This window comes from Haemorhous mexicanus, chromosome 12 (assembly GCF_027477595.1).
Source record: "Haemorhous mexicanus isolate bHaeMex1 chromosome 12, bHaeMex1.pri, whole genome shotgun sequence".
In the NCBI taxonomy this organism is placed as follows: domain Eukaryota; kingdom Metazoa; phylum Chordata; class Aves; order Passeriformes; family Fringillidae; genus Haemorhous; species Haemorhous mexicanus.
In genome coordinates this window covers 21289978-21317548 of record NC_082352.1, presented here as the reverse complement: position 1 = coordinate 21317548, position 27571 = coordinate 21289978, and the positions used below count along the sequence as shown (strand labels likewise).

Here is a 27571-nt window from a genome sequence, read left to right as displayed (position 1 = left end):
AGCCCGGACAACTCGTGTCAGCGGCGGGAGCGGCGGGAGCGGCGGGCGCGGTGCCGGCGGGCGGCGCTGGGGCCGCGCCGGCCCCGCGGGTGGGGGGCGGGCGGTGCCGCTTTATAAAGCGGCGGGCGCGGGGCGGGGGCAGCGCCTCGGAGCGCCGCGGGACCGGGCAGCGGCATCGGCACCGGGGCCTGCCCAGCCCCGGCGGGGCGGAACGGCTCGGAGCGGCTCGGGCCGGGCCCCCCCGCCGCGGCGGCCGGGCGGGATGAACCGGCGGGGGCTCTGCGAGGGGCTCTACTGGCTGCTGCTGCCGCTCGCCCTGCTCGCCGGTGAGTGCGGGGATCCCCCGGAGCGGAGACCCCCGCCCGTGGGGAGGGTGGCTCGGGGGGCGCCCCGGGGCTGTCGCCGCTCGCCGGTGGCCGCGGGGCTGTCCCGGCACGTGGGGCGAGGGGCGCGGGAAGCGCCGGGGAGCCGGGGGCGAGCGGGTCCCTGCGCGCAGGAACCGGGGCTGGGATCCCGGAGCCGCCGGCGGTTCCGGGGGTCGGTGCCGGGACGGGCGGTCCCCCCGCGGGGATCACCCGAGATCCCGCGGCTCCACCCGTGGCCGAGTCCACTCGCGGGGAGCGCTGCCACTTTCTCCGGGGCGGGACGGTGTGTGCGTGTCCCCACCGGCAGCCGGGGGCTGTCCGGGGTGCAGGTGGCCCAGCTGGGTCACAGCCGTGTCCCCACAGTCGCTGTACTGCTGGGGGTGAGGAAGTCTCTCCGTCTGGGGTGGGCGATGCCCGGGGGGCGGCTGCGCCCATCCTGTCCCCATGCCCGGCTGGATCCCGGCAGGCAGTGCCCACCCCAGCCCCTGTGGCTCTGCGGTCCCCAAGCTGCCACCAGCCCGTTCCCAGCACTGTCGGCCTTTGATGGCAGATGTGCCACCCACCGAGGCAACCGGCTGGCCACCGGCCTGGAAAATCCCCGTGTCCCGGGACGCGCAGGACAAGAATCGGCTCTTTGAAGCCCGCCTGCTCCGGAGCCTCTTCGGGGACGCTGCGTTTGCGTAGACGCAAAGGAAAAACCTCTTTATAGCGAGGATTGTTCAAGGGGCTCCTTGTGCCGGGCACGGGCCGGGGCGGTTTGCCACCGACACCGGGCTCGCACCAGCCGTGCTGGGGGCCCGAGCCCCGGGGAGCTCTGGCGTGGCTTTTGGGGTGGCCCTAGAAGGGCTTTTGGGATACTGTCACCTGGAGAAAGAGAGGGACAGGCTGCCGGCCGAGGAGGCGCGTCCAGCCGAGCAGCCCCGTTCCCAGCTGCGTTTTGGGGAGCGGGGTTGGGTTTCGGGGTGCTGGCACCGGGCGCAGCCTCTCTGGCGGAGGAAGTCGGTGACTCTTGAAAAAGCTGCTTTTCCTTTGGTTTGCTGGGGCAGTGACTCAGAGCATCGCGCAGGATGTCAGGAGGTTAATTATAACCCAGCCCAGAGTGGGGCTGGCCGAGGGGGCTGCGCTGCCCGGGCCGGGGCGCGGGAGCTGCCGGGTGCATCCCATGGGTGCCTGGGGCGACACGTGGCCTCCGGGCCAGCCTCCCTGGGGCCCTCCTGCTCCAAATAATGCTGCTTTGCCCCCAAATCCTGCCGGGCTCGCTTGGCTCTGCCCCCTGCTCCGGCACGGGGTATGCTGGGGATCGCCGGTCCCCCAGAGCTGGGGACACTGGTGGCCTTGCTGTCCCCCCCTCCCCCCGCGGAGCTTGTAGGTGGCTCGTTTAAATTTGGGGCCCCGCTTGGGCGGGGACTCCGTCCTGCTCCGGCTAATTGCCGAGAGGGGGTGACTCAGCAGCGCCCGGGGGTCTCGCAGGAGCACCCGGGGGAAACTGAGGCACGGGGAGTGTGGCTCGTCCCGCTGCACCTGGGTGGGAGGGTTTGCCCCGCAGCACGACCCTTCCTTCCCGGGCAGCTTGGCTCTCCCCGAACGTCCGGAGGATGTTTGCTCGCGGCTCCCGGCCAGCTCGGGCGAGTGGAGCCGCAGGGCTCGGGCCGGTGCCTCGGGGCAGCCCCCGCTTCCCACGGCTGGCACAGCCCTGGAGGGTCCCCGCCGTGCCCTGGGCTGTGTCCCCACCTCGGCTCCGTCCTTCCTGCTGGGATTCTGGGGTGCTGGAGCCGCTGTGGGGGGCGCAGCGCATCTCCCCCAAGGGGCACTGGGCACCCCCAGTGCCAGCCGTGACCGTGCTGATCCGTGGCTCCGTGGGCAGAGGGGATGGGTGAGGTTGGCACCCCCTCCCCCTGGGGCTGCGGTGCCCCCCAAACTCCCTGGGGTGGGGACACAGCCCCCCCTGCCCCGCCAGGGTGCTGGGGGGTCCCTGGGGGTCCCAGGTGCCACGGGGCTGGAGCACAGCTGGGTGCCAGCGTGGGCTGCAGCAGCTGCCTCCTGCGGTCAGGTGCTTTTTATAAAACCCAGGGAATTAAAATAGAGGAGGAAAAAAAAACCTTTTTAAAAAAAATAATAATAAAAAAAAAAAAGCAGAGCCACCGCTGTCTCCAAGAGCAATAACTGCTGCTTCCTCCCGGGCAGGGGGAGGGGAGGGGATGAGAGGATAAGATGGGATGGAGGTGCAGGGCCCAGGTGCCTGGGACTGAGCCCCCACAGCCCCAGTGAGGTGCGGGGCACCGTGAGGGGCTCCCCAGGGGTGCAGCAGGTCCCCTTTGGGTGAGGACAGCAGGGTTTGGGCGCTGCTGGCACTGCCATGTGGCAGCCACGGTCACGGCCCCGCTGGGAATGTTGGTGGCCCTGGGAATGTGTGTCCTCACGTGTCCCAGTGCTGAGCCTGCAGCTCCGGGAGCCCTGTGGCACGGGCTGTGCCCTCCTGGCGTGTGCCAGTGTGTGACACTTGTCCCCTGAGCTCCCTGTCCGGTGCTGCTGCTGGGATTTGCCAGGCTGGCAGCTGGGGCACCGCTGGCACCCGGCCCAGAGCCCTCCTGGGGCATCTCCTGCGGCATTCCCAGGAGCAGGGCCGGGAGCTGGTGGGATGAACTTTCCACAAAAACAGGATATGGAGGGTGAGCCAGTGGGGCTGCTCTTTCCTGGAAAGAGGGGCTGGGAATGTGCTGCTGGCCAGCTCTGCTTGCCCAAGGGCTTGTCACTTTGGGGCTGCTGGGATTTTGGGGCAGGGAGAGCCACAGGGATGGGATTTTGGGTTGGGGAGAGTGACACTGATGGGATTTTGGGATGAAGCCTCTGGGTTCCTCACCCTGCCTCTGGTTTGCAGCCAGCCGGTGCAGAGTTGAGTCCTGGCAGCAAAGTGACACCTTGGGGACACTGTCAGGGTCCCTGGGGTCCCCAGCTGGGGCTGGTGACCTGGGAGGTAGCTTGGCAGAGCTGTCTGGCCCAGCAGCAGGTAACGGGGCCGTGTGAGTGAGCAGGGCAGGGAATTAAAGACTTTGCTAATTAACCCTGAGCGGCCGCAGGTGCCGAGCATGGTGAGGATGCACGGTGATGCTGCAGGGCTGGTGAGTGGGGCTCCCCCAGCTCTGAGGGGTCTGGGAGCCCCCTTTCCCCGTGGAGCTGGGAATGGATCCATGCTGGAAGCTGCCTGGCTGTGGAATGGTGCCTGGTGTGCAGGGAAGGGGCTGTGCCAGACCCCAAATCTTTTCCCAGCCCGGTGCCTGGGAAGGGCGCTGGTGCCCACTCCTCCTGGCTGCCCCCACTTTGCCAGGGGTGCCCGGTGACCCCAATCCCCTCCCACGGGGAAATTCAATTAAGGCTGGCGTGCAGGAGCCCCGGCACATCCCGCCCAGCTCCCCAGCGCTGTAATTCATCCTCCTCCCGGCTCATTAATGTCGTTAATATTTCACGTGCTGCCGGTGCCGGGGAGCTCCCGGCGGCGTGGGAGCTGCTCTGGCTGCTCCGGGGTCACGGGGCTGGGCAGGCAGGAATTGGGGTGCCAGTGCAGGATACCTGGCTTAGGGGACAAGGTGAGTGCTCACAGACAGCCGGGGTGTCGTGGGTGAGGGCAGTGCTGGCGTGGGGAGGGGGCTGTGGGTGCCAGGGTGCTGCACCCCCCCAGCCCAGCCGGCTGCTGGAGGGCGGGTTTGCTCGGGTTTGCTCGGGTTTGCTCTCCCCACACGCCAAACTGGTTTTTCCTCCCTGTGCCTGCACTTTCCCCGCTGTCAGCACTGCGGGGAACCGGTTCCCTCCGAGCACCCACACACCCGGGCACGGCACGCCCGCTGCAGCCGGGGGTGCCAGGCCGGGCTCCGAGGGTGCCCCCAAACCAGGCTGTCACCTGTCACCACCTCCTTTCCCTCCTTTTCCATCCTGGTTGAAGCCATCGAGCGCTCCTGGGAGGTTTCCTGGTGATGCCTGAGGGGTGCAGGGGCAGCCACCAAGCAGAGGGTCCTGGGGGTGCTGGTGGCACCAAATACTGGGGTCGGCAGGCGGGTACCCCCCGGTGCCCAGCGATAATCCGTGCTCTCGTTGGAACTGCCAGCCGTGCCACCACGTGCCCTCGGTGCCACCAGCGCCCAGGAGGTGGCCGTGGCAGGGCCGGGGGCTCCCGGTGGGGCTGGGTCACCCCGGGGTGGGCGCTGGCACCGGGGCCAGGGGGCCCTGCCTGGCTCCCACGGCAGCCGGAGCAGCGTCTCGCCCCCGTGCCGGGAAGGCTCCTCTCGGCTGGAATATTTGCTCCATGAGATCATGCTTTGCCGAAACAGCCAGGAGCCCTCGGCAGCGGCTGCGGGAGGTGGCGCGTCCCGGGGTCACCGCGGGGAGGTGGCTGCTGGTGACGGTCCCGCTGCCCCCCAACCCCGGCTGTGCTTCGCAGCCTTGGGGACACGTGGGGACCGGAGCTGGCTCCAGCCCCAGCGTGGGACGTGTCCCGGGGCGCTCCCTGCGAGGGTGCCCCGCTGTCCCCGGGGCTGTGCCGTGTCCCCCCCGGCCGCGCTGTCCCTCTCCCCAGGATGTGTTGTCCCATTGAAACCTCGTAAACACAGGAAGGGCTGTGCCGGGCTGCGGTGCTGAGCACGTCCCTGGCACCCGGCCGGGCCCCCCTCACCCCCCCGGTCCCATGGGGTCAGAGTTGAGCCTCCCCGTGTCACCCCCCCGTGTCACCCCCTTCCCAGGTGGGCTGCCAAGGGGAGCAGCTCCTGCCCCGGCTGTCACAGCCAGGGTCACCCACAGCAGTTCCCTGTGGCTGTCCCCTCCCTGGGCTGTCCCAGAGGGACCCCCCCCATGCTGGTGGGACGTGTCCCCGTGGTCTGCAGCAGAGGGGATGGGGAATGTCCTGGGACTGGCCAGAGCAGGGCATGGTGACAAAGCTCACTGCCCTGTCCCCAGCCCGGGCTGTCCCTCTGGGGCTGCCCTGGCGCTGCTCCCCTGCCCGTGCATGTGCTGGTGTCTGTCACTGTGGTGACAGGAATGCTGAGTACCCAGCCGGGGTGGCAGGTGCCTTCCCACGTCCCTGTCCCCATCCGTGTCCCCGTCCCTGTCCCTGCAGGGCGCTGGCTCGGCCCTGCTCCTCCGGTAGTTTCGTGCCTGCAAACAAGCTGTAATTTAGGTCTAAAAATAAGTGAGGGGGAAGGTGCTGAGCTGGTGGCACACCCAGAGCAGGGCAGGGGACAGGTGCTGTGCCAGCCCTGGAGGGGTCACGGCTGGGGGTCCCTGCAGTGCTCAGCCTGGTTTGGTGGGAATGATGTGGAAATGCAGCAGAGTTTTCTCATGGCTCTTCTTCCCCTGTCACCCCACGTGTCTGGGACCTCTGGTGTCCCCTCTTCTCCTTGTCACCCCTGTGGGTCACCCGGAGTGGCACAGCCTGAGGTCCTGCCTGTGTCCCTCTTTCTGATGGCACTTCTTTGGGGCTTGACCCCCTTGTCTTACCTGGACCCCAGCACCCACCTGGCATTTCGGGGTGCCTCTCTTTTGGGGATCCCCACGGTGGGGAGGGGTGTGCAGCTGTGATCCCTCCCTGTGCCACATCGCTGTCACTAACCCTGTCCCTCTGTCCCCAGCCTGCCTTTTCCGCTACAATGTCCTGTCCCTGGTGTACCTGCTCTTCCTGCTGCTCCTGCCCTGGTTCCCGGGGCCCTCCTCACGCTTCAGCACAGGTAAGGGGGCGCAGGGTTGGGACAGGGGGGTGGGCACAGGGGAGCTGCCACCCCCCTCCCACGGGCACCTTGCCTGTGGTTTCACCCCGGCTGGGCAGCGTGGCTCCGTGTGGAGCCTCTCTCTGTTAATTATAGCCCAGGGGGGCTATTAATAGCCCTGGTGCTCCACAAGGGCTGGTTTGGAGCCTTTTTAACCAAAAACCTCAGGGCTGGGCTGGGAGGCACACCACGAGCAGCCCCTCCGCCCTGCCTAGGGCACTGGGGTGTCCTGGTGGCCTCAGGGGTCACCCCCACCCTATGGGCAGGTGCCCGTGGCCCCCCTGTGCCCGGCCTTGAGCCCACCCCCAGCGCCTGGCACGGCCACAGCTAAAAGCTTTACCCTCTGAATATTTCATGGGCTCGCCCGGCCCCGGATCCCGGCACTGCCGAGAGCCTTTGCCTGGATTTACAGGAAAAAACAAGTGGAGGGAAAGCTGCTGGCCCGGGGCCGCCCCCAGGGCAGCCACAGCTGTGGTGGGCTCGCTGCCCACCCCACCCCCTGGCCAGGAAAATGGGCACAGGGCCCGGAGAGCCGGCTGGGGTGGGGGAGAGCTGCAGCTGGTGGAAGGGCTCAGGGGGTCTGGAGTGGGGGGGACCCCTGGAGCCCTCCCACGGGATGTTCCAGCAGGGATGGGGATGCTGACTGCACCCCTGGTGGTCCCAGGCCAGCAGGGCCATGGAGGGTTGTCCTGGGCTTTGGCTCTTGGGGTGCCCTCAGGCTGTGCTGGGTGAGGGCAAAGCCTTGGTGGGATCCTGACCCTGGGGCAGAGCCCTGGGGTCTCTGGCACAGTGCTCCCTTCCCAGCTCTTCCTGAGGGTCCCCGCTGGTGTCCTTGGCTGGTGGGTGACAGCTTTGCCCGTGTCACAGGTCACAGCAGCCGCATCCTCAAAGCTCTGCTGGGGATCAGCATCCTCTTCCTCCTCACCCACCTGGTGTTCCAGATATGCCTGTACACGCTGCCCGCCCTGGACCAGCTGCTGGGGCCCAGCTGTGAGTAGGGGGTGCCCGTGCCCACCCTCACCCACCCACCCACAGCCCTGCTCCCTGGGCTGCCCTGGGGCTGCACCCTCCAGCTGGTGATGTGCGGGACCCATCCTGGGGGCTGCTGCAGGGTGCCAGCCACGTGCCACCTCTGGGGACATCCCGTGCCATGCCGGGGTGCCTGCTGGGTGCCACTGCACTGGGCACAGAGCCCATCCTGCGCTGCCATCCTGGATGGAATGTTCTCCCCGTGCTGGGGGGTGCTCAGTGCCTGCCCACGCAGGGTCTGCCCCTCTCAGTGCCCCCCTCCCCCCCACAGGCAGCTCCTGGGAGGTCCTTGCTCGGCACATTGGGGTCACCAGGTAAGGACACCCTCACCTGTGGGGCTGGGGGATGGCAGTGGCTGGGGAGGGTCCCCCCTGAGCCCTCCCCTGCCCCGCTGTCCCCCCAGGCTGGACTTGAGTGACATTCCCAACTCGGTGCGGCTGGTGGCACCCGACGTTGGCATCCTGCTGGTCTCGTCCCTGTCCTTGTGCCTGTGCCGCCTCAGCCCTGCCCCTGACACCTCCAGAGGGAATCCCGAGTGCCTGGAGTCCTCTGAGTGGGTGAGAGCCACCCCCACTGCCGTGGGGACATCCCACCGTGCACATCCCACCAGGTCCCCATCTTTGGCTGGTCCCTGTCCCTTCCCTGGGCACAGCCTCGGGCTCGGCATGGGGACATCCCCATGGCTGGAGACCCAGTGTGGGGCGGTTTTGGAGGTCACTGTCACACAGCTTAGGGTGACTCAGCCATGGAGGAGTGCCCGAGTTTGCTCTGGCAGTGCCACAGGGATTGTGGCAGACAGCTGGGACAGTGGGGTGGGCGGTTGTGGGGTGGGCAGTTATGGGGTGAGCACTTATGGGGTGCAGGCCCCCTGCTCGAGCTTGCTGGTTCAGGGCTGGGTGCTGTGCTGTGCCGTGCCAGCCCCGCCTGGCAGTGCCAGCAGGTCGCGGGGACATCGTGCTTGTGCCACCCGGGCAGACACAGCCCCAGCGGCTCCCCAGCAGCCCCGGCTGCCGTGCCTGGCTCCGGCCGTGCCGGGCTGTAACCCGAGCGCTGCAGGCACGGATGCCTTTGCCGTGAGCCCGGGAGGGAGCCTGGAAAAAAGCTCAGCGCTGGGAACCCGGCTCCCGGAGCCAAGGCAAACAGCCGCCCCGGGGAGGCGCTTTGCCGGCGGCTGCCGGGAGCAGCACGGCCAGCCCTGCCCTCCGCAGAGTGGGGAAACTGAGGCACGGCCGGGAGCTGCCCGGGGTCGGGTCACGGAGCTCAGAGCGCGCTGTTCTCCCCGGCAGAGCGAAGAGAGGGACGCGGGGCGGCAGCGGAGGGCTCACAGGGACACGCGGCTGCGGAGCCGCCTGCGGGACAAGGCTCACTCCCTGCTCTGGGAGGCTGGCAAGGGCCTGGCCATCCTGCTGCTGGCCCTGGCAGGTGGGTGTCACTCTTGTGCCGGGAACGACACAGGAACAGGCAGGAGGCGGTGCTGTAGAAAGAGTAAGGAAGGCTTTATTCCAGAGAACCGGGCGGTTTTTATGGAGTGATACGATAGATTGTGTCTGAATGCTTAATTAACAAAAACATCTAGCTCACACACTGGTCTTGAGAAGAACACAAAGACGAAGTAGAAAAACACTACTTGCAGATTGTTTGTACTTAACAAGCTGTCACCTCTTTACAACTCCTTAAAAATTCTCACGAGCCTCTGTGAGAAACACTGGCTGTTTCTCTCTCTCTGTCCCACGGCATCCGCAGGTGGGCACGGCCTGGGGGCACACGGGGGTGAGGATGCTTGGTGCAAAGTGGGGGTGCTCAGTCCAGGGTGGCTGTGTTGCTCAGTCTGAGGGAAAGCATGCCTGGTGCATCAGGGGAGGGTTTTCCATCCAAAAAAAAGGGAGGGAGGGATGCTTGGTCCAGAGGGGAAAACAGTGCAAGGAGAAGGGATGCTTGCTCTAAGGGCAGAGAATGTTCAGTCCAAGGGAGAAATCTCAGTCCAGGGGAGAGCTGCTCATTCTGAGGGTCAAATGCTTGATCTGTGGAGGGAGAGGATGCTCAGGGCAAGGAGGGAGGGTGCTCATTCCAAGCAGGAGTGCTGCGTGGTCTGAGGATGGATTTGGAGTTCAAAGGGGGAAGGCTTGGACCAAGAGGAAGGAGATGCTTGGTCCAAGGTAGAAAACTGTCCAAGGGGAAGGGATGCTTGCTCTGAGGAGGAATGCTGGGTCCAGTGGGGTGCTCTCAGTGGATGGGGGGGTCCAGTGGGGTGCTCTCAGAGGGGTGCATCCCACTGGGGTGCTGCTCAGTCCAGGGGGTGCCGGGCTGTGCACTGACCGCCCGTGGGGCGCTGCTCCCCAGGGATCACCCTGCCCTCCGCCTCCTCCAGCGTTTACTTCCTGCTCTTCATGGGGCTGTGCACGTGGTGGGCCTGTCACCTCCCCTCCAGCCACCAGGCCTTCAACGTCCTCTGCATCCTCATCGGCATCTACAGCGCCTGCCACCTGCTGTGCCTCTATGCCTACCAGACCCCCTTTGTCCAGGGGGTGTTCCCACCCCCCACCATCTGGGCACGGTGAGTCCCAGGGAGGGAGCTGGGCCCGGCTGAGCTGCCCCATCCCACCCTGGGAAGGGCAGCCAGAGCATGCCTCTGGTGCCAGCACAGGGATGGCAGCCTGGCTCCTGGTCCTGGCTGGGGGGTTGATGCCAGCTCCTCTGTCCCTCAGGGTGTTTGGCTTCAAGGACATCATCCTGTACTACAACTGCTCGCAGCCCAACATCCTGGACCTCAATGACAGCCACCCCTGGCCCGTCTACGCCAACCCTGGCATCCTGCTCCTGCTCTACTACACCTTGGCCACCCTGGTGAAGCTGCGCCAGCGGGATGCCAAGGTGAGGGGCTGCAGGACTGAGCCAGACCCCGGTGGTGACAGCTGTGACAATGGTGACGATGTGCCTGGCTGTGACTGCCCCGGCCCTGCTGCAAGGGGAGGTGGGGGGCAGCGGGGTGCCCACAGTGTGGGGGTGCCTGGGCAGGGGGCTGGGGCATGGTCCTGCTTCCCAGTGGTGGCAGGGGGTGCCCTGAGCTGGCTCCTGCCCCTCGCAGAGAACCACGGCACCGGCACGGCCGTGCCCGAGGGACCTGGTGGAGCTGGAGAGCTGGCCCCAGGACACTCACCTCGTGGCTGAGGACTCCAAGGTGGGTTTGGGGGGGCTGTGCAGGGAATGGGTGTGGGATGGGGGTGCCAGGGTGGGCTCTGAGCCCTCTCTGCCCTCAGCCCATGCTGTTCCCCAACGCTGGGAAACCGAGCGCCAGCAGCGAGAACTGCACCGTCCACGTCTTGAATGCACGTAAGTCTGACCCCAGATCCTCCCCAAACCCTGCCTGGGTCCTGGGGGTGCTTTGTGCTCCCCCTCCCCAAACCCTGCCTGGATCCTGGGGGTGCTTTGTGCTCCCCCTCCCCAAACCCTGCCTGGATCCTGGGGGTGCTTTGTGCTCCCCCTCCCCAAACCCTGCCTGGATCCTGGGGGTCCCTCACACTCCCTCTCCCCATGCCAGCCAGGAGGCATCCGACGGCGTGGCTGCCCCTGCACACCGTGGGCCACGTCCTCATGAAGCAGAGCTACGTGGCCGCCCTCATCGCCATGATGGTAAAGAGCTGGCAGCCACGGGGAGGGGACACAGCCATGGCAGGGTCACCTCGTGGGCCGAGCCCTCACCCTCCCTGCCCGCAGGTGTGGAGCATCACCTACCACAGCTGGCTGACCTTCGTGCTGCTGCTGTGGGCGTGCCTGATCTGGACGGTGCGGAGCCGCCGGCACTTTGCCATGCTGTGCTCGCCCTTCCTGGTGCTCTACGCCATCGCCCTGTGCAGCCTGCAGTACGTCTGGGCCATGGACGTGGTCCCCGAGCTGCCCACCCACATCAGCTTCGTGCAGCTGCAGCCGCTGGGGCTGGTGCACCCCCGGTACCCCTGCCTGGCCCTGGGGGCCAAGGTGAGTGTGGCACCGTGCCACCCCTGCGCTGCCAGCGCCCGGCTGTCCCCGCTCACCGCCTGTTCCCCGCAGCTCCTGCTCACCCTCACCTTCTGGATGCTGCTGCGGAGGTTCGTTACCGAGAAGGTGCTAACGAGGAGGGCCCCGGCCACGCCGCTCCTGGAGGTGTCTGCCACGGATACAGGTGAGGGCTCCTGGTGTCACTGTGCCACGCTGAGCGCCCCACAGCTGTGAGGGGGACCCGTGTCCCTGCCCGGCTCCTGCAGCCCCTCCGTGCCCCACAGAAACCAGCCAGATGCGGGACGTGCTGCAGAAGCTGGGGGAGGTGGTGAGGAATTTCTTTGCCAAGTTCTGGATCTGTGTCTGCGCCGCCAAGTTCATCGTGGTGACCTTTGCCGGCCGCCTCGTCCTCTACAAGATCGTCTACATGCTCCTCTTGCTCCTCTGCCTCATGCTGTTCCAGGTGGAGGGGCTGGGGACTCCTGGGGACCTCTGCCATCCCCAGGGTGGCCCTGCTGATGTCCCTGTCCCCGCAGGTGTACTACAGCCTGTGGCGCAAGGTGCTCAAGGGTTTTTGGTGGCTGGTGGTGGCCTACACCATGCTGGTGCTCATCGCCACCTACACCTACCAGTTTGAGGACTTCCCCATGTACTGGAGGAACGTTACGGGCCTCAATGATGACCAGTGAGTGTCCCCTACCCGCTGTGCTGTCCCCGCTGGCACCAGCCCTGAGGTAGCACCAGGGATGGCCAAGGGCTGGCTTTCAGGTGGGGAAACTGAGGCACGGAGCAGGTTGGGGTTGATCTCTGGCACGGGGGCTCGGTGCCTGGTTGGGGTGGGATGGATAAGACCCCGTGCTGACCCTCCTCTCCCCACCCAGGCTGAGGGACATGGGCCTGCAGCAGTTCAGCGTCTCCAAGCTCTTCTCCAGCATCCTCATGATGGGTTTCTTCCTGCTGGCCTGCATCCTCCAGCTCCACTACTTCCACGAGCCCTTCATGCTCATCACTGACCTGCAGCACATCCGCCCCCCCTCGCCGGCCTCCGACCACATCCCCAGGTAGGAGCCACTGCTGGGCGACCCCCCTGCACCCCGAGCCCCCCGTCCCTGCTCTGAGCCCCCTCCCCACAGGTCTGAGGAGCTGCACGGGAGCCGCCTGCTGCGGGACGCGGCCGCTGCCGAGACCGCCCAGTCCGGAGACTCGGACACGGCATCCCTGGGTATGGGCAGGGATGGAGCACGGGCTGGGAGGGGGGACTGCAAGCCAGGAGGGACCTGGGAGGGTAGGGAGGTGGATTTGGGTCACTATCTGGGTAAGGAGGTGAATTTGGGTTGATATCTGAGTGTGGGAGGGTATGGAGATGGACTGGGGCATCCTCCAAGCCTGGAAGAGCCTTTCAGGGTATGGATTGGGGTGTCCTTCAAGTCTGGGAGGGTGTGGGGATGGACTGGGATGTCCTCTGAGCCAGAAACGGGCTGGGAGAGCATGGGGGTGGATTGGGGTGTCCTGGAAGCTGGGGTGGGACCAGCGTAGTACAGGGATTTATTGGGGTCTCCTCCAAGTCTGGAGGGATGCAGGGATGGATGGGGATGCCCTCTGAGCCAGGAAGAGGCTGGAGGTTGCAGGGATGGATTGGGTTGTTCTCCAGGTGTGGGGGGCAGTGGGAATGGATTGGGGAGGACACAGGGGAGGGATTGGGGTGTCCTCAGAGCCAGTGAGGTGCAGGGGTGTCCACGAGGGTCCGTGTCCCACAGCATCCAACAAATGGGGGCTGGTGCTGGAGCGCCTGGTCGTGCTGGGCCGCACCTTCTCGGACATGGTGACTCGGGGTGAGGTCTTCATGAGGCGCCTGCTGGAGCTCCACGTCGTCAAGATGGTGGCTATCTACACCGTCTGGGTGGCCCTGGAGGAGGTACCCCTGGGGGTGTGGGGTTGGGGGGTTCAGCTGGGCCCCCCGAGGTGCTGACACGGCCTCTGCCGCAGGTCTCAGTGATGAACTTCTTGCTGGTGCTGCTGTGGACCTTGGCCATGCCCTACTGCCGCTTCCGCCACATGGCCTCGTGCCTCTCCACCGTCTGGACCTGCATCATCATCGTCTGCAAGATGCTCTACCAGCTCGAGGTCGTGGACCCTCACGAGTACTTCAGCAACTGCACCCAGGTGTGCCCAGCGGGGCTGGTTCGTGGGGGGCTCCCGGCTGGAGGGGGGGCTGAGGGGCGCTGAGCCACCCCCTGCTGCTCCCCCCTGCAGCCCCTACCCAACGGCACCAACCTGACCCCAGAGGAGCTGGGCAACTCCACGCTGTACCGTGGCCCCGTGGACCCTGCCAACTGGTTCGGCATCCGCAAGGGCTTCCCCAACTGGGGATACGTCAAGGTGGGCACGGGGATACTCTGGGGACCACCTGGAGGGGGTTCTTGGCTTCGCCCCGTGGTCTTGAGCATCATCTTCTGAGAACCTGGGGAGATGCTGCGTATGGGGACCACCCCGTGTGGGGATTGCTGGTGTCACCCCGTGGTCCTGAGCATGCCCTGTTCCCCCAGAACCACCTGCAGGTGCTGCTGCTGCTGGTGTTCGAGGCCGTGGTGTACCGGCGCCAGCAGTACCACCGCAAGCAGCACCAGCTGGTGGCCCCTGTCACCGAGACCGTGTTCGAGGACATCTCCCGCGAGCACCTCGACCTCGGCCTCGTCAGCTGCGCCAAATACTTCATCAACTACTTCTTCTACAAGTTTGGCTTGGAGGTGGGAGCACCCCCTGTGTGGAGGGGGGTCCTGGCGCTGGCAGCATCCCGGTGCTGAGCCCTGCACCCCCTGCACCCCCAGATCTGCTTCCTGATGATGGTGAACGTGATCGGGCAGCGGATGAACTTCCTGGTGATCCTGCATGGCTGCTGGCTCGTGGTGATGCTGACGCGGCGGCGGCGCGCGGCCATCGCCCACCTCTGGCCCAAGTACTGCCTCTTCCTCATCGTCTTCTTCCTCTACCAGTACCTGCTGTGCCTGGGCATGCCGCCCGCCCTCTGCATAGGTAAGGGGCACCCTGCCTTTCTGGGGGGCACCGCTGGCCTGCCCTGGGAAGGGGCTGCAGGAGAGGCCTGGCGCTGATGGTGCCCCCTGCCCCCCAGACTATCCGTGGCGCTGGAGCCATGCCATTCCCCTCAACTCGGCCCTCATCAAGTGGCTCTACCTGCCCGACTTCTTCCAGGCTCCCAAATCCACCAACCTCATCAGTGAGTAGCCCCCTGGCCCCCTACTCCAGCCCCTGGCTCCTCTGTGCCCATGGGGTGCTCTGTCACCCCCTTCCAGCCCCCATCCCAACCTCTGGGACCTCCCCAGCCATCCTTTGGGTCCATCCTGCCTCTGGGAGGGGAAGGACAGGCAGGAGGGGTGGAGGAGCTTTAAGAGCCCCAATCCTTTGGAGGTCGAGCTTAAATCACACACACCCTGCTGGAGAAGGAGTCATGGCAAACCCCATCCATTTTGGGGGACCTTAATTGTTATCCCATCCCTTTTTGGGGGACCTTAATTGTTATCCCACTCCTTTTTGGGGGACCTCAATTGTTATCCCACTCCTTTTTGGGGGACCTTAATTGTTATCTCACTCCTTTTTGGGGGACCTTAATTGTTATCTCACTCCTTTTTGGGAGACCTTAATTGTTATCTCACTCCTTTTTGGGAAAAGGAGGGGCCTGGATAGATCCACACTTGGTTAAAGAGGAGATGGGGCCAGGAAAGTCGCCCCTGCCTGGAGGGAGCTAACGAGCTCTCCATCCTGGGCAGGATGGGGGTGCCCCACGCCTGGGGAAGGGTTTGGGGGGTAGGAGCATTTTGGGGAGGCTGTGGCCAGGGCTGAGCCCGGATGATTTCCTGCTCCCCCAGATGATTTCCTGCTGCTGCTGTGCGCGGCCCAGCAGTGGCGCGTCTTCGAGGCCGAGCGCTCCGAGCCGTGGCTGCGGGCGGCCGGCGACAACTCGGACCGGCTGGACCGGGAGCAGGACCACCACAACCCCACCCCCAACTTCATCTACTGCAAGTGGGTGCCCCCAGCACAGCACCCTGCCAGGGCTGGGCCGTGGGAATGGGATCCCCACTGTGGGCACTCCCCTGGGATGGCAGCCCTGGGGTATGGATGGGATGGGACCCAGCTGGGATGGGACCCCTTGGGGTGTGGACACAGTGGAATCCCAGCCTTGGAATTCCAACCTTGGGATGCCAAACTCTGGGCTATGGGCAGGATGGGCTTTCCCCCTGGGATGGAGCCCTTTGGGGTAGGGACAAGATGAGATCCCTCCTTTGGATGGCAAATCCCCTGGGATATAGGACCCCTTGAGGTGTGGGTAGGATGGGACCTTCAGGCAGTGGGACCTGCTGGGCTGGGATCCTCTAGAATGGGACTGGAACCCCTTTGGGCCGGGGTCCCTTTGGACATGACCCCCCGATGGCTGGAGCAGGGACACCCTGAGGCTCTTCTGGAAGGAGATGAGGTGGTCCAGGACACCCCTGGTGATGGTGCTGGACCCTCACAGGCTTTGTGCCATAAACTGGGACAAAATCCTTTGTCACCCATGGCAGGGCTGGTGGGGGGGACTGGGACCGTGTTGGGAAGGGACAAGGGCCTGCTCTGACCGATGCATCCACAGGTCCTACCTGGACATGGCGAAGGTGGTGGTGTTCCACTACCTCTTCTGGGTGGTCCTGGTGGTGGTTTTCATCACCGGTACCACCCGCATCAGCCTCTTTGGCCTGGGCTACGTGCTGGCCTGCTTCTACCTGCTGCTCTCGGGCACCGCCATGCTGCGCAAGCCAGCCCGCTCCCGCCTGGCGCTCTGGGACTGCCTCATCCTCTACAACATCGCCGTCATCATCTCCAAAAACATGCTCTCGGTGCGTGCTGACCCCCGTGCTTCTCCCCGGGCCACCCCGAATTGTAAATCAAAGGCGATTCCAACGAAGGGGAGAGAATGATGCATCTGACTCCACTGAGTCAGAAGGCAAATTAATTACTTTATTATACTGTGCTATATAGATTTCATCCAAAGTGAATCTGGCAAGCACTCACCTGCTCACACTGCCCAGAATCTCATGACTGTCACCACACACACACACCTGGCCCTGACAGGCCAAGGAGACAAAACACCATCACTGTGGGTGAGCAATCTCCATGTGGCATTCTACTTTGGCACAGCATAGGCGCAGCAAGTGATGAGAATTGTGGTTTCCCTTTCTCTGAGGTTCAGAGAACGTGAATCTCAGAAATCCTTGGGAAGAATTGTCTTGCTTTTCTCTGTGAAATGTGGCAACAGCCCTGGCCGTCCCCTGGGGTGGTGACAGAGCTGTGTGTGCCCTCTCTGCCCGCAGCTCCTGTCCTGTGTCTTCGTGCAGCAAATGCAGAGCAGGTTCTGCTGGGTGATCCAGCTCTTCAGCCTCGCCTGCACTGTCAAGGGCTACTACAACCGTGAGTTGCTGCTCTGGGGGGGATCTGGGGGGCTTGGGGCTGCAGCTTTGGGCTGCTGCCTGACCCGCCTGCACCTCTGCCTGCCAGCCAAGGCCATGCACAAGGACCACGACTGCATACTGCCCGTGGAGGAGGCTGGCATCATGTGGGACAGCATCTGCTTCTTATTCCTCCTGCTCCAGCGCCGCATCTTCCTCAGCTCCTACTACCTGCACGTCATGTGGGACCTCCGAGCCTCTGCCCTGCAGGCTTCCAGGTGGGACTGGGGTCCTGAGGAGGCCCCATGGGTGCTGGGGGCCCCCCTGACCCCTCGCTGTCCCTGTCCCCCAGGGGTGTGGCGCTGTTCAAGGCCAGCATCGTGAAGAGCCTGCACTCGCACCGGCAAGCCGAGAAGAAGTCGCTGGACCAGCTGAAGCGGCAGTGAGTGGGTTTTGGGGGGCACTGGGACTCCTCTCCCTGCACCTTGGGACACCCCTGAGTATGGGGTGCCCCTGGGGACTTGGGAGAGCAGGCTCTGCAGCACCCTCTGCCTCCAGGATGGAGCGGATCCGAGCCAAGCAGCAGAAGTACCACCAGGAGTGTGCCACCAGCACGGAGCAGGAAGGGGCCAGAGCAGGTGAGAGCTGGGGGGTCCCTGCCGTGTCCCCAACCCCTCTTTGGACACACGGGTGGCACTGTGACCCTTTGCCGACGCCCATCCTGGTGGAGCCCTGTGGAGCGTTGTGGTGACCCCTCCCACCCTGACACCCCCAGGCAGGGTGGGTGCCCTGAGTGGGTGCCCTGAGTGGGTGCCCTGAGCAGGGCCCCTCTCAGCCCCCTTTGTGGTCCCACAGCTCCCGGCGGCCCGGCAGACCTGTCCCGGCAGAGGGAGCGGTGGTGGCGGCCCTGGTTAGACCACGCCGCAGGTACAGCCCTGGCACGGGGCCGTAACAGGGCTCAGCCCCTCGGAGACCACTAACACCTGCAGGGGCACTGCTCGGCCAGGGTGACACCCTGCATGTCCCCTTGTCCCCAGGCTCGGCCACAGAGCACTAACCATGGCTTCTCTGCTCCCCAGCACTAACGGGGTGTTGGACTGGGGGTGCCAGGCTGGGTTTGGGGTCACTGACATCGGTCACCTCCGAACGCTGGCGCCGGAGGGACGCGGCTTTGGGGACGTGGCAGTTGAGTCGTTGGCTTTGATGTCCCCATGGGTGTCCTCGGTGCCAGGCAGCACCCTGGGAGATGGCAGCTGGGACAGCCTGGGGTGTGACACCCCTGCCATGGCCCCAGCTGTGCCATGACACCCTGTGCCCCCCCGGCAGTGCTGCATTCCGGGGAATATTTCCTCTTTGAGTCGGACAGCGAGGAGGAGGAGGAAGTGCAGGAGGAGCCACGGCCGGGGAGGCCGAGCGCCTTCCAGGTGAGCAGGGCTGGGGGACTGCAGAGCAGCTGGAGGGCTGGCAGTGTCCCCAGGGTGCTGATGGCCCCTGTGCCCCTCCAGCTCGCCTACCAGGCCTGGGTGACCAACGCCAGGACGGTGCTGCGGCAGCAGGAGCTGCCCGAGCAGCCACGGCCACCCAGCACCGACAGCACTGCAGGTGGGTGTGACACCCCAAAATGGGGCTGGGGGGGCAGGAGGGGACACAGCCCTGCCTGGTGCCCACTGTGTGCCCTGGCAGGGCACTCCCAGAGTGTGGGGGGGCTCTCTGGTGGCTACAGTGGGGTTTGGCACAGGCTGTGCAGCTTCTTTGGTGCCCACCCTGGTTGTTAAGGTGGATGTGGGGGGACAGGAGATGGGGTGGTGGATGGGAGAGCCCCAAAAATGATGTTCGTCCTTCCCTGGGGTCTGACTCTTGAGGAGACGGCGCAAGGAGAGAGGTGGAGGCTGCCCAGGGGGCTGAAGGCCGGGAGGAAGAGAACGTGGAAAGATCCGGTAGGTGGGCAGCAGGACTGCAGCTCAGGGGGACGCTGGGGAGGTCTGGGTGGGCACGGGTGACCCTCCAGCCCTCTCCTCGCCCTGGCAGAGCGCAGCAACGTCTTACAGCGGGCACTGAACACGCTGAGGTTCCTGTGGCTGCTGTGCCAGGCCCTGGTGGATGGGCTGACCCAGTGGCTGGACACCCAGACCCGGGAGCACACGGACATGTCCCAGGTGCTGTGCCTCGAGAGATTTGTCATGGCAGAGCGGCTGGCCAAGGTGAGCCCGGGGGGACACCGGGGCACGGGGGGTGGCAGCCCACAGGGGTGGCACTGACATCCTGCCTGCCACAGGGACAGGAGATAAACGAGGAGTTCCCCAATGAGCTCTACGAGGTGGCACCAGAGGAGCTCCTGCGGGAGCTGAGCCGATCCGGCTCCTTGGCTGCAGAGTCCCAAAGCAGCACTTCCAGGCAGGTGCATAGATACCCCCGAGGGGGCCCCTGGCAGTGCCACAGGCAAGGCCGGGGGCTCACTGCTGTCCCTCTGTCATCCCTAGCAGGTACCTAAGCACTGCCACTTCTCCCATCAGCCAGGAGGAGGTGATAAGCGTGGAGGACGTGGGTGACACTCAGCAGTTCCTGGCCGTTCCCCAGCAGCGCAGGCGGACTGCCAGTGAGCTCCTCAGGAGCAGGTGGACATGGGGACAGGGGGACATGGGGACAGCAGGATGGGGATGTGGGGTGGCAGAGGGGCTCACCCCAGCCCTGCATCCTGCAGGAGGTTGTGTGTCTCTGAGCTGGAGGAGTCGAGACGGTTCTACCAATCCCACAACCGGTTCCTGAAGCTGCTGCTGGCCGGGTACCGCTTCGGCACCGGCCACTCCGAGCTGCTCTGTTACTTCACCATCGTCCTCAACAACATGGTCACTGGCTCCGTCATCTCCCTCTTCCTGCCCCTCCTCGTCTTCCTGTGGGCCATGCTTTCCATCCCCCGGCCCACCAAGCGCTTCTGGATGACCGCCATCGTCTTCACCGAGGTGGGCAGGGGGTGGCCAGTGAAGGGACAGTGCCACCCTGCCCCTGCTGCCACCCACTGACCCCAGCATCCCCACAGATGATGGTGGTGGTGAAATACCTCTTCCAGTTTGGCTTCTTCCCCTGGAATGGCTACATCACCCTGCTGCGCAACGAGGGCAAGCCCTTCTTCCCACCACGCATCCTGGGCTTGGAGAAGTCCATCCACTACATCAAGTATGACCTCCTGCAGCTCCTGGCCCTCTTCTTCCATCGCTCCCTGCTGCTGGTGAGCCCTGGGCCTTGGGTGGGCATCTGGGGGGAGCTGGAGCTGCTCCTGGGGGCTCCAGGCAGAACCCAGCAGGTGCTGGGTGGCTCTGCCATGGTTTCCCACCGATGCTGGTGGGAGTTGATGCTGCAGGATGATCCTGGGAGCGAGGTGTGTTGGGCTGGGGGGCAGCAGGACCCCTGACCCTGTCCCTCCGCAGTCCTATGGGCTGTGGGACCAGGAGAAGACGACAGACGAGAAGCAGGAGAGCAAGGAAGGAGAGGAGAAGCCGGAGGAAGCCGTGTCCCCACCATCAGCAGTGGCTGAGGAAAGGCTGGAGGCTCCAGCCCAGCCAGGAGCACTGGGAGCAGCCACGGGGCTGGAGCTGGAGCCAGAGGGCGAGTCTGTGGAGCAGGAAGAGGGAAGTGAGGCCACGCAGCTCCGCTTCAGGAGGAAGCAGGGGAGGAAGACAACAGAGGTGGTTCTAGTGGAAGGTGAGCACCAGCTCCCAACCCTCATGCCCTGCTGAGGAGCAAGGCTGGCACCCCCAGGGTGCTGGGGTCGGGCAGGATGTGGCCCTGCAGGACCCTGGCTGTCACCCATGCTGTGCCTCACTTCAAGGGGGCGAGGAAGAGGAGGAGGAGGTGTCAGAAGAGAGCCATGCTCAGAGGAAGCTGAAGGCGTTTGGTTTGCGGGTCAAGGGCTTCTTCCTCACCACGTGAGTCGTGGCGGTGCTGGTTGGGGTGGGGGCTGTGGGGTGCAGTCTCAGTCACCTGTTCCCTGTGTCCTCTGTGTCCCCTGTCCCTGCAGGGCACACAACATGTACCAGCCAGTGTGCAGGTTCTGCCAGGACATCATGGACACACAGAGCCGTGCAGCCACCGACGTCTACGCCTACATGTTCCTGACTGATGTAGTCGACTTCATCATCATCATCTTCGGCTTCTGGGCCTTTGGGGTGAGCAGGGAGTCCCAGAGGGCCCTGACTGTCCTGCCTCCACCACGGGGTGAGGCTGGGCCGGGTCCTGACCTCTCCTGCACCCCAGAAATACACGGCGGCCGCCGACATCACCTCCTCGCTGTCGGAAAACCAAGTGCCAGAGGCTTTCCTGTTCATGCTGCTCTTCCAGTTCAGCACCATGGTCATCGACCGCGCGCTCTACCTCCGCAAGACCGTGCTGGGCAAGCTCATCTTCCAGGTCATCCTGGTCTTCGGCATCCACATCTGGATGTTCTTCATCCTGCCCTATGTCACCCAAAGGCACGTCCCAAAGGATTCCCCGCCGCGGCACGGCGTGGCCCTCATGTGGCACCTTGGTGTCCCCGAGCCCACGTGGTGGCCCAGGCTGGTGGCTGAAGGGTGGTGACGCGTCCCTCCCGCAGGTTGTTCCGCCACAACACGGTGGCCCAGATGTGGTACTTTGTGAAGTGCATCTACTTTGGACTGTCGGCCTACCAGATCCGCTGTGGCTACCCCACCCGCATCCTGGGCAACTTCCTCACCAAGAAATACAACCACCTCAACCTCTTCCTCTTCCAGGGGTAGGGCACGGGGCCGCAGGGAGCCCTGGGCATGCTGAGGGTGCCGTACCACCGCCCTGTCCCCGTGTGTCCCCCCCAGGTTCCGCCTCGTGCCCTTCCTGGTGGAGCTGCGGGCCGTCATGGACTGGGTGTGGACGGACACCACGCTGTCCCTCTCCAACTGGATGTGTGTGGAGGACATCTACGCCAACATCTTCATCATCAAGTGCAGCCGGGAGAGTGAGAAGGTGCAGCCCCTCTGCTAAGAAGGGTCCCTCACTAAACCCCTTTTGGGGATTTGTTGGAGTCCCCCTGAGCCCACCCAACACCGTGCACTGTCTCCCCCCATCCCAGAAATACCCCCAGCCCAAGGGGCAGAAGAAGAAGAAGGTGGTGAAGTACGGCATGGGTGGCCTCATCATCCTCTTCCTCGTGGGCATCATCTGGTTCCCGCTGCTCTTCATGTCCCTGGTGCGCTCCGTGGTGGGCATCATCAACCACCCCATCGACGTCACCGTCACCCTCAAGCTGGGGGGGTACGAGGTGAGGACGTGCGGGTGGGTGTTGGGCTGCCCAGATGGGACACCAGGGTGCCCTGCCTGGCTGATGTGCCCCTGTCCCCTCCAGCCTCTGTTCAGCACGAGCTCCCAGCAGCAATACATCCAGTCCTTCACCTATGAGGACTACGAGGACCTCACCAAAGACTTTGAGGGCGAACTGGTAAATCCCCCCCCACCCCAAAAAATCCCTGCTGGCTGCCTGGGGCGGGGACTGAGCTGTGTCCCCCCCCTCGGTGGCAGCTGGCCATGCAGTTTATCAGCCTCTACGACGTGGAGGACATCGTGACCGCCCGCATCGAGGGCAGCTCGGGCTCGCTGTGGAGCATCAGCCCCCCGAGCCGCGAGCAGATGAGGCTGGAGCTGCAGAACGGCTCCTCTGACATCACCCTGCACCTCAGCTGGATCTTCCAGAGGTACCTCGGGCACGGCCAGGGAGGAGCCAGCCCTGCCTGCACCCCCCTGCCCGCACTGAGCCTCTCGTGCCCGCAGGGACCTGAGCAAGGGGGGCACGGTGGAGAACGCCTACGGCAAACACAGCACAGACCTGGCACCCGGCACGCCCCAGCGCCTGCAGCTGGCCCAGCTGCTGGATGGCACCAGGAATGAGCCCGTGTGAGTGTCCCCTGAGGGGGTGGCTGGACCCCTGGGCTCAGTGGGATGGTGCAACCCCCCCATCACTCTGCTTTCTTGCAGGCAATTGCGTAACCTCTTCCCCAAATTCATCCGGGCATCCCCTGACCTCGAAGCTGAACCTGTCAAGCAGCTGCTGCCACGTAGGTCCCAACATGCCCCTCACAAGAAAACCAGCACTGGGTGCCACCTCTCTGAAGACAGGGAGGACATGATTCCCAGTGTGTCCCTCCCTAAAAAACCAGCACTAGGAGCACACATGATGGTGCCAGCCCCTGCAGACAGTGAGGACATGAGTCCCGCTGTGTCACTCCCCCTCAAAAAATTGTCCTTAAGAACACAACAGCCACTGTGCTGACGGTGTCACCCTCTGCAGATGGTGTGCAGAGCTACCTGGACGTGGAGGTGCAGCTGAAACAGGAGCGCAGGGGCTCTGGCCATGGTGAGCACTTTGTGGAGTGGTGGGTGCTGAGGCAGAAGGACGCCCCACCCCAGGAGGGCAACATCCTCCCCATGATCATCTTCAACGACAAAGTCAGCCCCCCCAGCCTGGGCTTCCTGGCTGGCTACGGGTACGTGCAGGGTGCCAGGGTGGGGGGGGATCCAGAGGGAATTGCTGGTGGGACCCAGGATGTGCCTCCTCTGGCAGGATCATGGGGCTCTACGTGTCCGTGGTGCTGGTGATCGGCAAGTTCGTGCGGGGCTTCTTCAGCGAGGTGTCGCACTCCATCATGTTCGAGGAGCTGCCCTACGTGGATCGCATCCTGAAGCTGTGCCAGGACATCTTCCTGGTGCGGGAGACGGGCGAGCTGGAGCTGGAGGAGGAGCTCTACGCCAAGCTCATCTTCCTCTACCGCTCGCCCGAGACCATGATCAAGTGGACGCGGGAGAAGCAATAAGGGGAAGGGGCTGCAGCCCCCCCTGGCAGGGACATCACCGCCAATGCCTTAACCAGCCCCCCCGGCTGGGGCTGCATCCCGGCCCGGGAGGCAGGGGGATGTGGGGGTCTGGGCACTCCCTGGAGGGAGGATGTTTTTCTGGATGTTTTTCTTACATTGCTTTGAAGCCGTCCGACCTGCACAGACCACGTTGTGCCTTCCCGGGGAGGGGGGACAGAAGGTGGCACCCCCCCCCCCCCACTGGGCACCGCTGGCTGCCAGCTGGGGATGGGGGGGGTCAAGAGCCAGCCTGTGCCCCCTCCCTGCTGGCCCCAGCCCTGCTCCAGAACCAGGTTGAACTCGAGCAATAGCCCCCCCACCCCCCCCAGCTCAAGGATGGGGGTCCTGGGTTGTGGCCCCCCACGTTTGAGGATGTCTGGCAGCCCCAGTTGGACTTTAGACACTTGTGACTTTGGGTTTGTTTTTTTTTTAATAATTCAAATGTTTTATTTATACAGATACCGAATAAAACAAACTTGAGGTCTCCCTGGCTGACAGGCAGCTGGGGCAGGGAGGTGGGGGGGACCAGGGACCTGCACCCCAACCCCCAATAAATGGGGATGGGGGCTCTCCCTGCCCCTGGCTGGCACAGAAACGGGGTATAAAAGCAGCTGCCTGGGTGTCAGGAGTCCTCACCAACCTCTGGGGTAGCCCTGAGGAGTGGCACCTGCCCCAGCAGTGCCACAGTGGGATGGGGGTGTGTCCCCCGCTGTCCCCAACCCCTTCAGCTCTCGCTAGACTCCTGGTTCTGCTCCATCTCAGCTCTGCAGGGGACAGACACTGGATGGACACGGCCTGGGGAGCTGAGAAGGTGGGGAGGGGTCTCCCAGCCCCAGGGGCTCCCCAGCTCCGGTACCTGCGGATCCTGCGCTGGCCCTCGGCGCGCACGTAGGGTGGCAGTGTGTCCAGGGGACCCTGCACGAGAGGAGCCGTGAGCCTGGGGACCCCCACCACCCCTGAGACCCACCCCCTGCACCCCAAAACCTCACCAGCTCCTTGAAGGTGAGGCGGCAGCTGTAGCACAGCAGGGGGATGTAGGCAGCTTTGCTCTCAGCCCTGTGGGACAGGGATGGGGACAGGGACACTCAGCAGTGCCACCATGGTGGCCTGGGAGCGGCTGTGGAATCCTGGCATGCCCCCAGCCCATGTGCTCACCCTGCTGCTGGCTCCTCCAAGATCAGTGTGGGCTCCAGAGCCAGCTCCTCCTCTGTAAGAGCCAGGGGGTCACCAAGGGGTGCACGGCTGCTCCCCAACTCCCCCCAGTGCCCTCCCCACTCACCCCCATAGGTGTCCAGGCCGCAGAGGCACAGGAGGCAGCGGTGGGACTCGCTGCTGGCCTTGGCTGGCTCCGGGCTCAGCTTCTCCCCAGTCCTGAAACCAAAATGGGGGTTGTGGGTGCACCCCAGTCCCCCCACAACCCCAGTTTCCCCCCACAGACCTCCCCCGTACCGGTACACGGTGCTGATGGTGGAGGGGAACTCCTCCTGCAGCCCCAGCAGGAAGCGCTCAACCAGCTGGTGGATGCTGGGCTTCTCCCGGCGCTGTGGGAGCAACAGGGAGGGCAGGGCAGCACTGGGGCTCCTGTCCCTGCCATGGGGACACACGGCGTGGGCTCTCCACCAGGGGACACCCTACCTTGGTGAAGAGGGGAGGCACACTGATGGTGGGGACGCTGAAGAAGCGGTTGTAGAAGGCGATCTCCTTGGCCGTGTAGTCCCGCATGGGTCTCACCACCATCACGTCGCCGTGGCGCTGGTCCGTGAAGCCCTGTGGGTGCAGGGCTGCCAGGGGACTGTGCCACCACCAAACCTCACCCCCCATGGCATCGTGTCACCCCTGGGGTGCCAGTGCCTGTCCCCAGCTCACCGTGTCCACGGCGAGGTAGGCGCCGCGCCCCAGGGAGAGGTTGGTGAGGAGCTTGATGGCCACGCGTGTGAGGCTCTCGCCCATCATCACCTTGGCGTAGCCCCTGTCCCGGGCTGTCTGCACGATCAGGTGGGTCCTGGGAACGAGGGGACAGCGGATCAGAGCCACCCTGCCCAGCTAGCAGCGGTGCCAGGCAGGGTCAGTCCCTCACCGCAGCATCTCCAGCAGCTCCTCCCGCGCCGTCGCCGTCGCCGCGGCCTCGAAGCTGCGGAGCAGCTCCTGGGTTTGGGCAGCGTCTGGCAGGCGGGGGGTGGCCGGGGCTCCTGCTGCCGTGTCTGAGGTGCTGTGACCAGGCAGAGAGGTGCCACTGTCCCCATCCTGCCGCTGCTGCTGGATGAAGCTGTCCACAGCCTCCTTGTAGGAAGGGCCGGATGGGCCGGTGTGCTCTGGCCCTGGCTGTAAGATGGATGGGGGCAGCTCCAGTGCCTGCAGAGCAGAGAGGGATACAGGGTAAGTTGTCCAGATGTGCCCCCTCACCTCAGCACCTGTCCCATGTCACCCCAATACCTCCTCCAGGTGGATCAGGTGGTAGGGGAAGCCGGTGGCCTGCAGCAGGGTCTCCATCTGGGCCAGGGTCTGCTCCCGCTGCTCCGGGCTCTGCCTGCGCACGGCTCCCTCTGCAAGGCGGGGGCAGTGCCAGGGCTGCTGCCACACTGCCAGCCCCGTCCCTGGGGCCAGGGACACTGGGCAGCTCCCCAGCCCGGACACTGCGCTGGGAGTCAGGAGTGGGGCTGGGAATGTGCAAGGAATGGGCAGCAGGGCTGGGGAGGGACCAGAGAAGAGGCAGTGGAGCAGGAAATGGGGCAGGAATGGGTATGGGGGCTAGGATGGGCAGGGAATAGGCAACAAGGCTGGAATGGGGAGTGAGGCAGGGAACGGACAGCAAGACAGGGAATGGGCAGCTGGACATGGAGCAGCAGCAGTGGGGCTCCCTCACCCTCAACGTAGACGAGGCCGGGGATGAAGCGGAGCCTCTTGGCTGCCTCCCGGCTGAGCCCCTGCAGAGGAGTGGGGTGAGCTGTGGGGTGAGGGGGGACAAGCCGTGCACCCCCTAAGTCCCCACTCTCACCTCCTGCACCTGCCTGACCATGGCACTGGAGGCCGGGCCCCCCGACACTGCCAGCAGCACCTGTGGGGACAGTGGGGACGGTCACTGGCCCTGGGGCCACCCCGGGTCCCCTGGGCGGGTCCCCCTGCGGTCGGTACCTTCTCTCCGGGGAAGATGACGCGGTTCTTGCCCAGCATGGCACGGAACTTGTGCACGAAGTACTCGCGGAAGCAGCCGCTGGGGGACACGGGGACATGGGAACTCCTGAGCCACGGCCTGGGCCCACACCCCCAAGTCCCCTTGATGTCCCCCAGACCAATGTCCTCAGGCCCCGACATCCCAGAGATCCAATGATCCCCATGAGCCACGTCCCCAAACGTTAGTGTCACCCCTCCTCTGTGTCCTCAACACTCAGTGTCCCCAAGCCTCGATGTTGTTTGGCCACGATATCCCAGACACCCAGTGTTCCCAAACCTTGAAGTCCCAGAGATCCAATGTCCCCAACATCCCAATGCTCCAGACACAACATCCCTGAGAACAAATGTCCTCAATCCCTGATGTCCCCAAGACCCAAAGTTCCCAAGCCTACATCTTCTGGAGACTCAAAGACCCCAATTTCTGATGTCCCAAATTTCTGATGTCCCCAAGCCCCGCTGTCCCCGCGGTCCCTCACCGGCAGAAGGGGTCCCCGACGCGGATGACGAGCGCGGCCGTGCCCTGCCCGCACTTCATGCACGTTCGGGGCTGGCTGCGGGGACACGGCCGGTCACCGGGGACACCGGGACCGACCCCCCCGGAGCGGTACCGAGCGGGAAGGGGGGGGCGGTCCCGGTCCCGGGCAGCACCAGGGATATCGGGATGTTACCGGGGGTAGCACGGGAGGGATCGGGAGCGGCCCCGGCGGTCCATTCCGAGGCCGGACCGGACTCATACCTGTCTGCCGGTGCGCGGCGGCGACGCGGCGGTTCCGCGTCCGCCCCGCAGCCCCCACCGCCACCCGCCGCGTCGCACATGGCGGCGCCACTTGGCCCCAGTGGATTCCGGTGGGTCCCGGTGAGTCCCGGTGGGTCCCGGTGAGTTTCGGGGGATCCTGCTCGGCCCGGGCCTCGTTCGGCTCCACTCGGCTCCGCTCGGTCCCGGCGGGTCCCGCCGTGTCCCGGTGCGCTCCCGTCGCGCGGCAATGACG

General features: G+C 64.9%; 2 protein-coding genes across 5 annotated transcripts; one reads left to right on the top strand and one right to left on the bottom strand.

The window, feature by feature from the left end:
* Nucleotides 1-170: 170 nt before the first annotated feature.
* Nucleotides 171-23893, top strand: PIEZO1 (piezo type mechanosensitive ion channel component 1). Of its 4 annotated transcripts, none has more exons than XM_059857506.1 (51): nt 171-326; nt 5981-6076; nt 6983-7105; nt 7416-7458; nt 7548-7701; nt 8431-8566; nt 9485-9698; nt 9850-10015; nt 10230-10322; nt 10402-10474; nt 10683-10774; nt 10859-11119; nt 11192-11303; nt 11404-11582; nt 11656-11804; nt 12001-12180; nt 12253-12341; nt 12877-13034; nt 13106-13282; nt 13373-13498; nt 13666-13866; nt 13948-14152; nt 14250-14354; nt 15004-15157; nt 15765-16008; nt 16483-16579; nt 16667-16835; nt 16910-16999; nt 17116-17195; nt 17413-17484; nt 17884-17981; nt 18063-18159; nt 18423-18494; nt 18586-18758; nt 18833-18951; nt 19038-19172; nt 19259-19517; nt 19595-19783; nt 19983-20256; nt 20384-20480; nt 20573-20720; nt 20809-21023; nt 21146-21304; nt 21384-21531; nt 21638-21826; nt 21911-22003; nt 22084-22256; nt 22333-22455; nt 22537-22616; nt 22850-23045; nt 23123-23893. In XM_059857506.1, exons 1-51 carry the CDS (start codon nt 263-265, stop codon nt 23370-23372), a joined length of 7389 nt encoding a protein of 2462 aa, XP_059713489.1. In that variant the 5' UTR covers nt 171-262; the 3' UTR covers nt 23373-23893. The 4 variants fall into 4 exon arrangements, with proteins under 4 accessions (XP_059713489.1, XP_059713488.1, XP_059713487.1 ...); XM_059857505.1 differs by having other exon boundaries at nt 18420-18494; nt 19041-19172; XM_059857504.1 differs by having other exon boundaries at nt 18420-18494.
* Nucleotides 23829-27562, bottom strand: CTU2 (cytosolic thiouridylase subunit 2). Its single transcript, XM_059857513.1, has 15 exons — nt 27319-27562; nt 27059-27133; nt 26544-26622; nt 26407-26466; nt 26275-26335; nt 25845-25954; nt 25489-25763; nt 25278-25413; nt 25047-25178; nt 24861-24952; nt 24691-24782; nt 24567-24618; nt 24401-24467; nt 24268-24326; nt 23829-24175 (listed from the first exon to the last, which is right to left on the bottom strand). Exons 1-15 carry the CDS (start codon nt 27396-27398, stop codon nt 24136-24138), a joined length of 1410 nt encoding a protein of 469 aa, XP_059713496.1. The 5' UTR covers nt 27399-27562; the 3' UTR covers nt 23829-24135.
* Between the last annotated feature and the right edge of the window lie 9 nt (nt 27563-27571).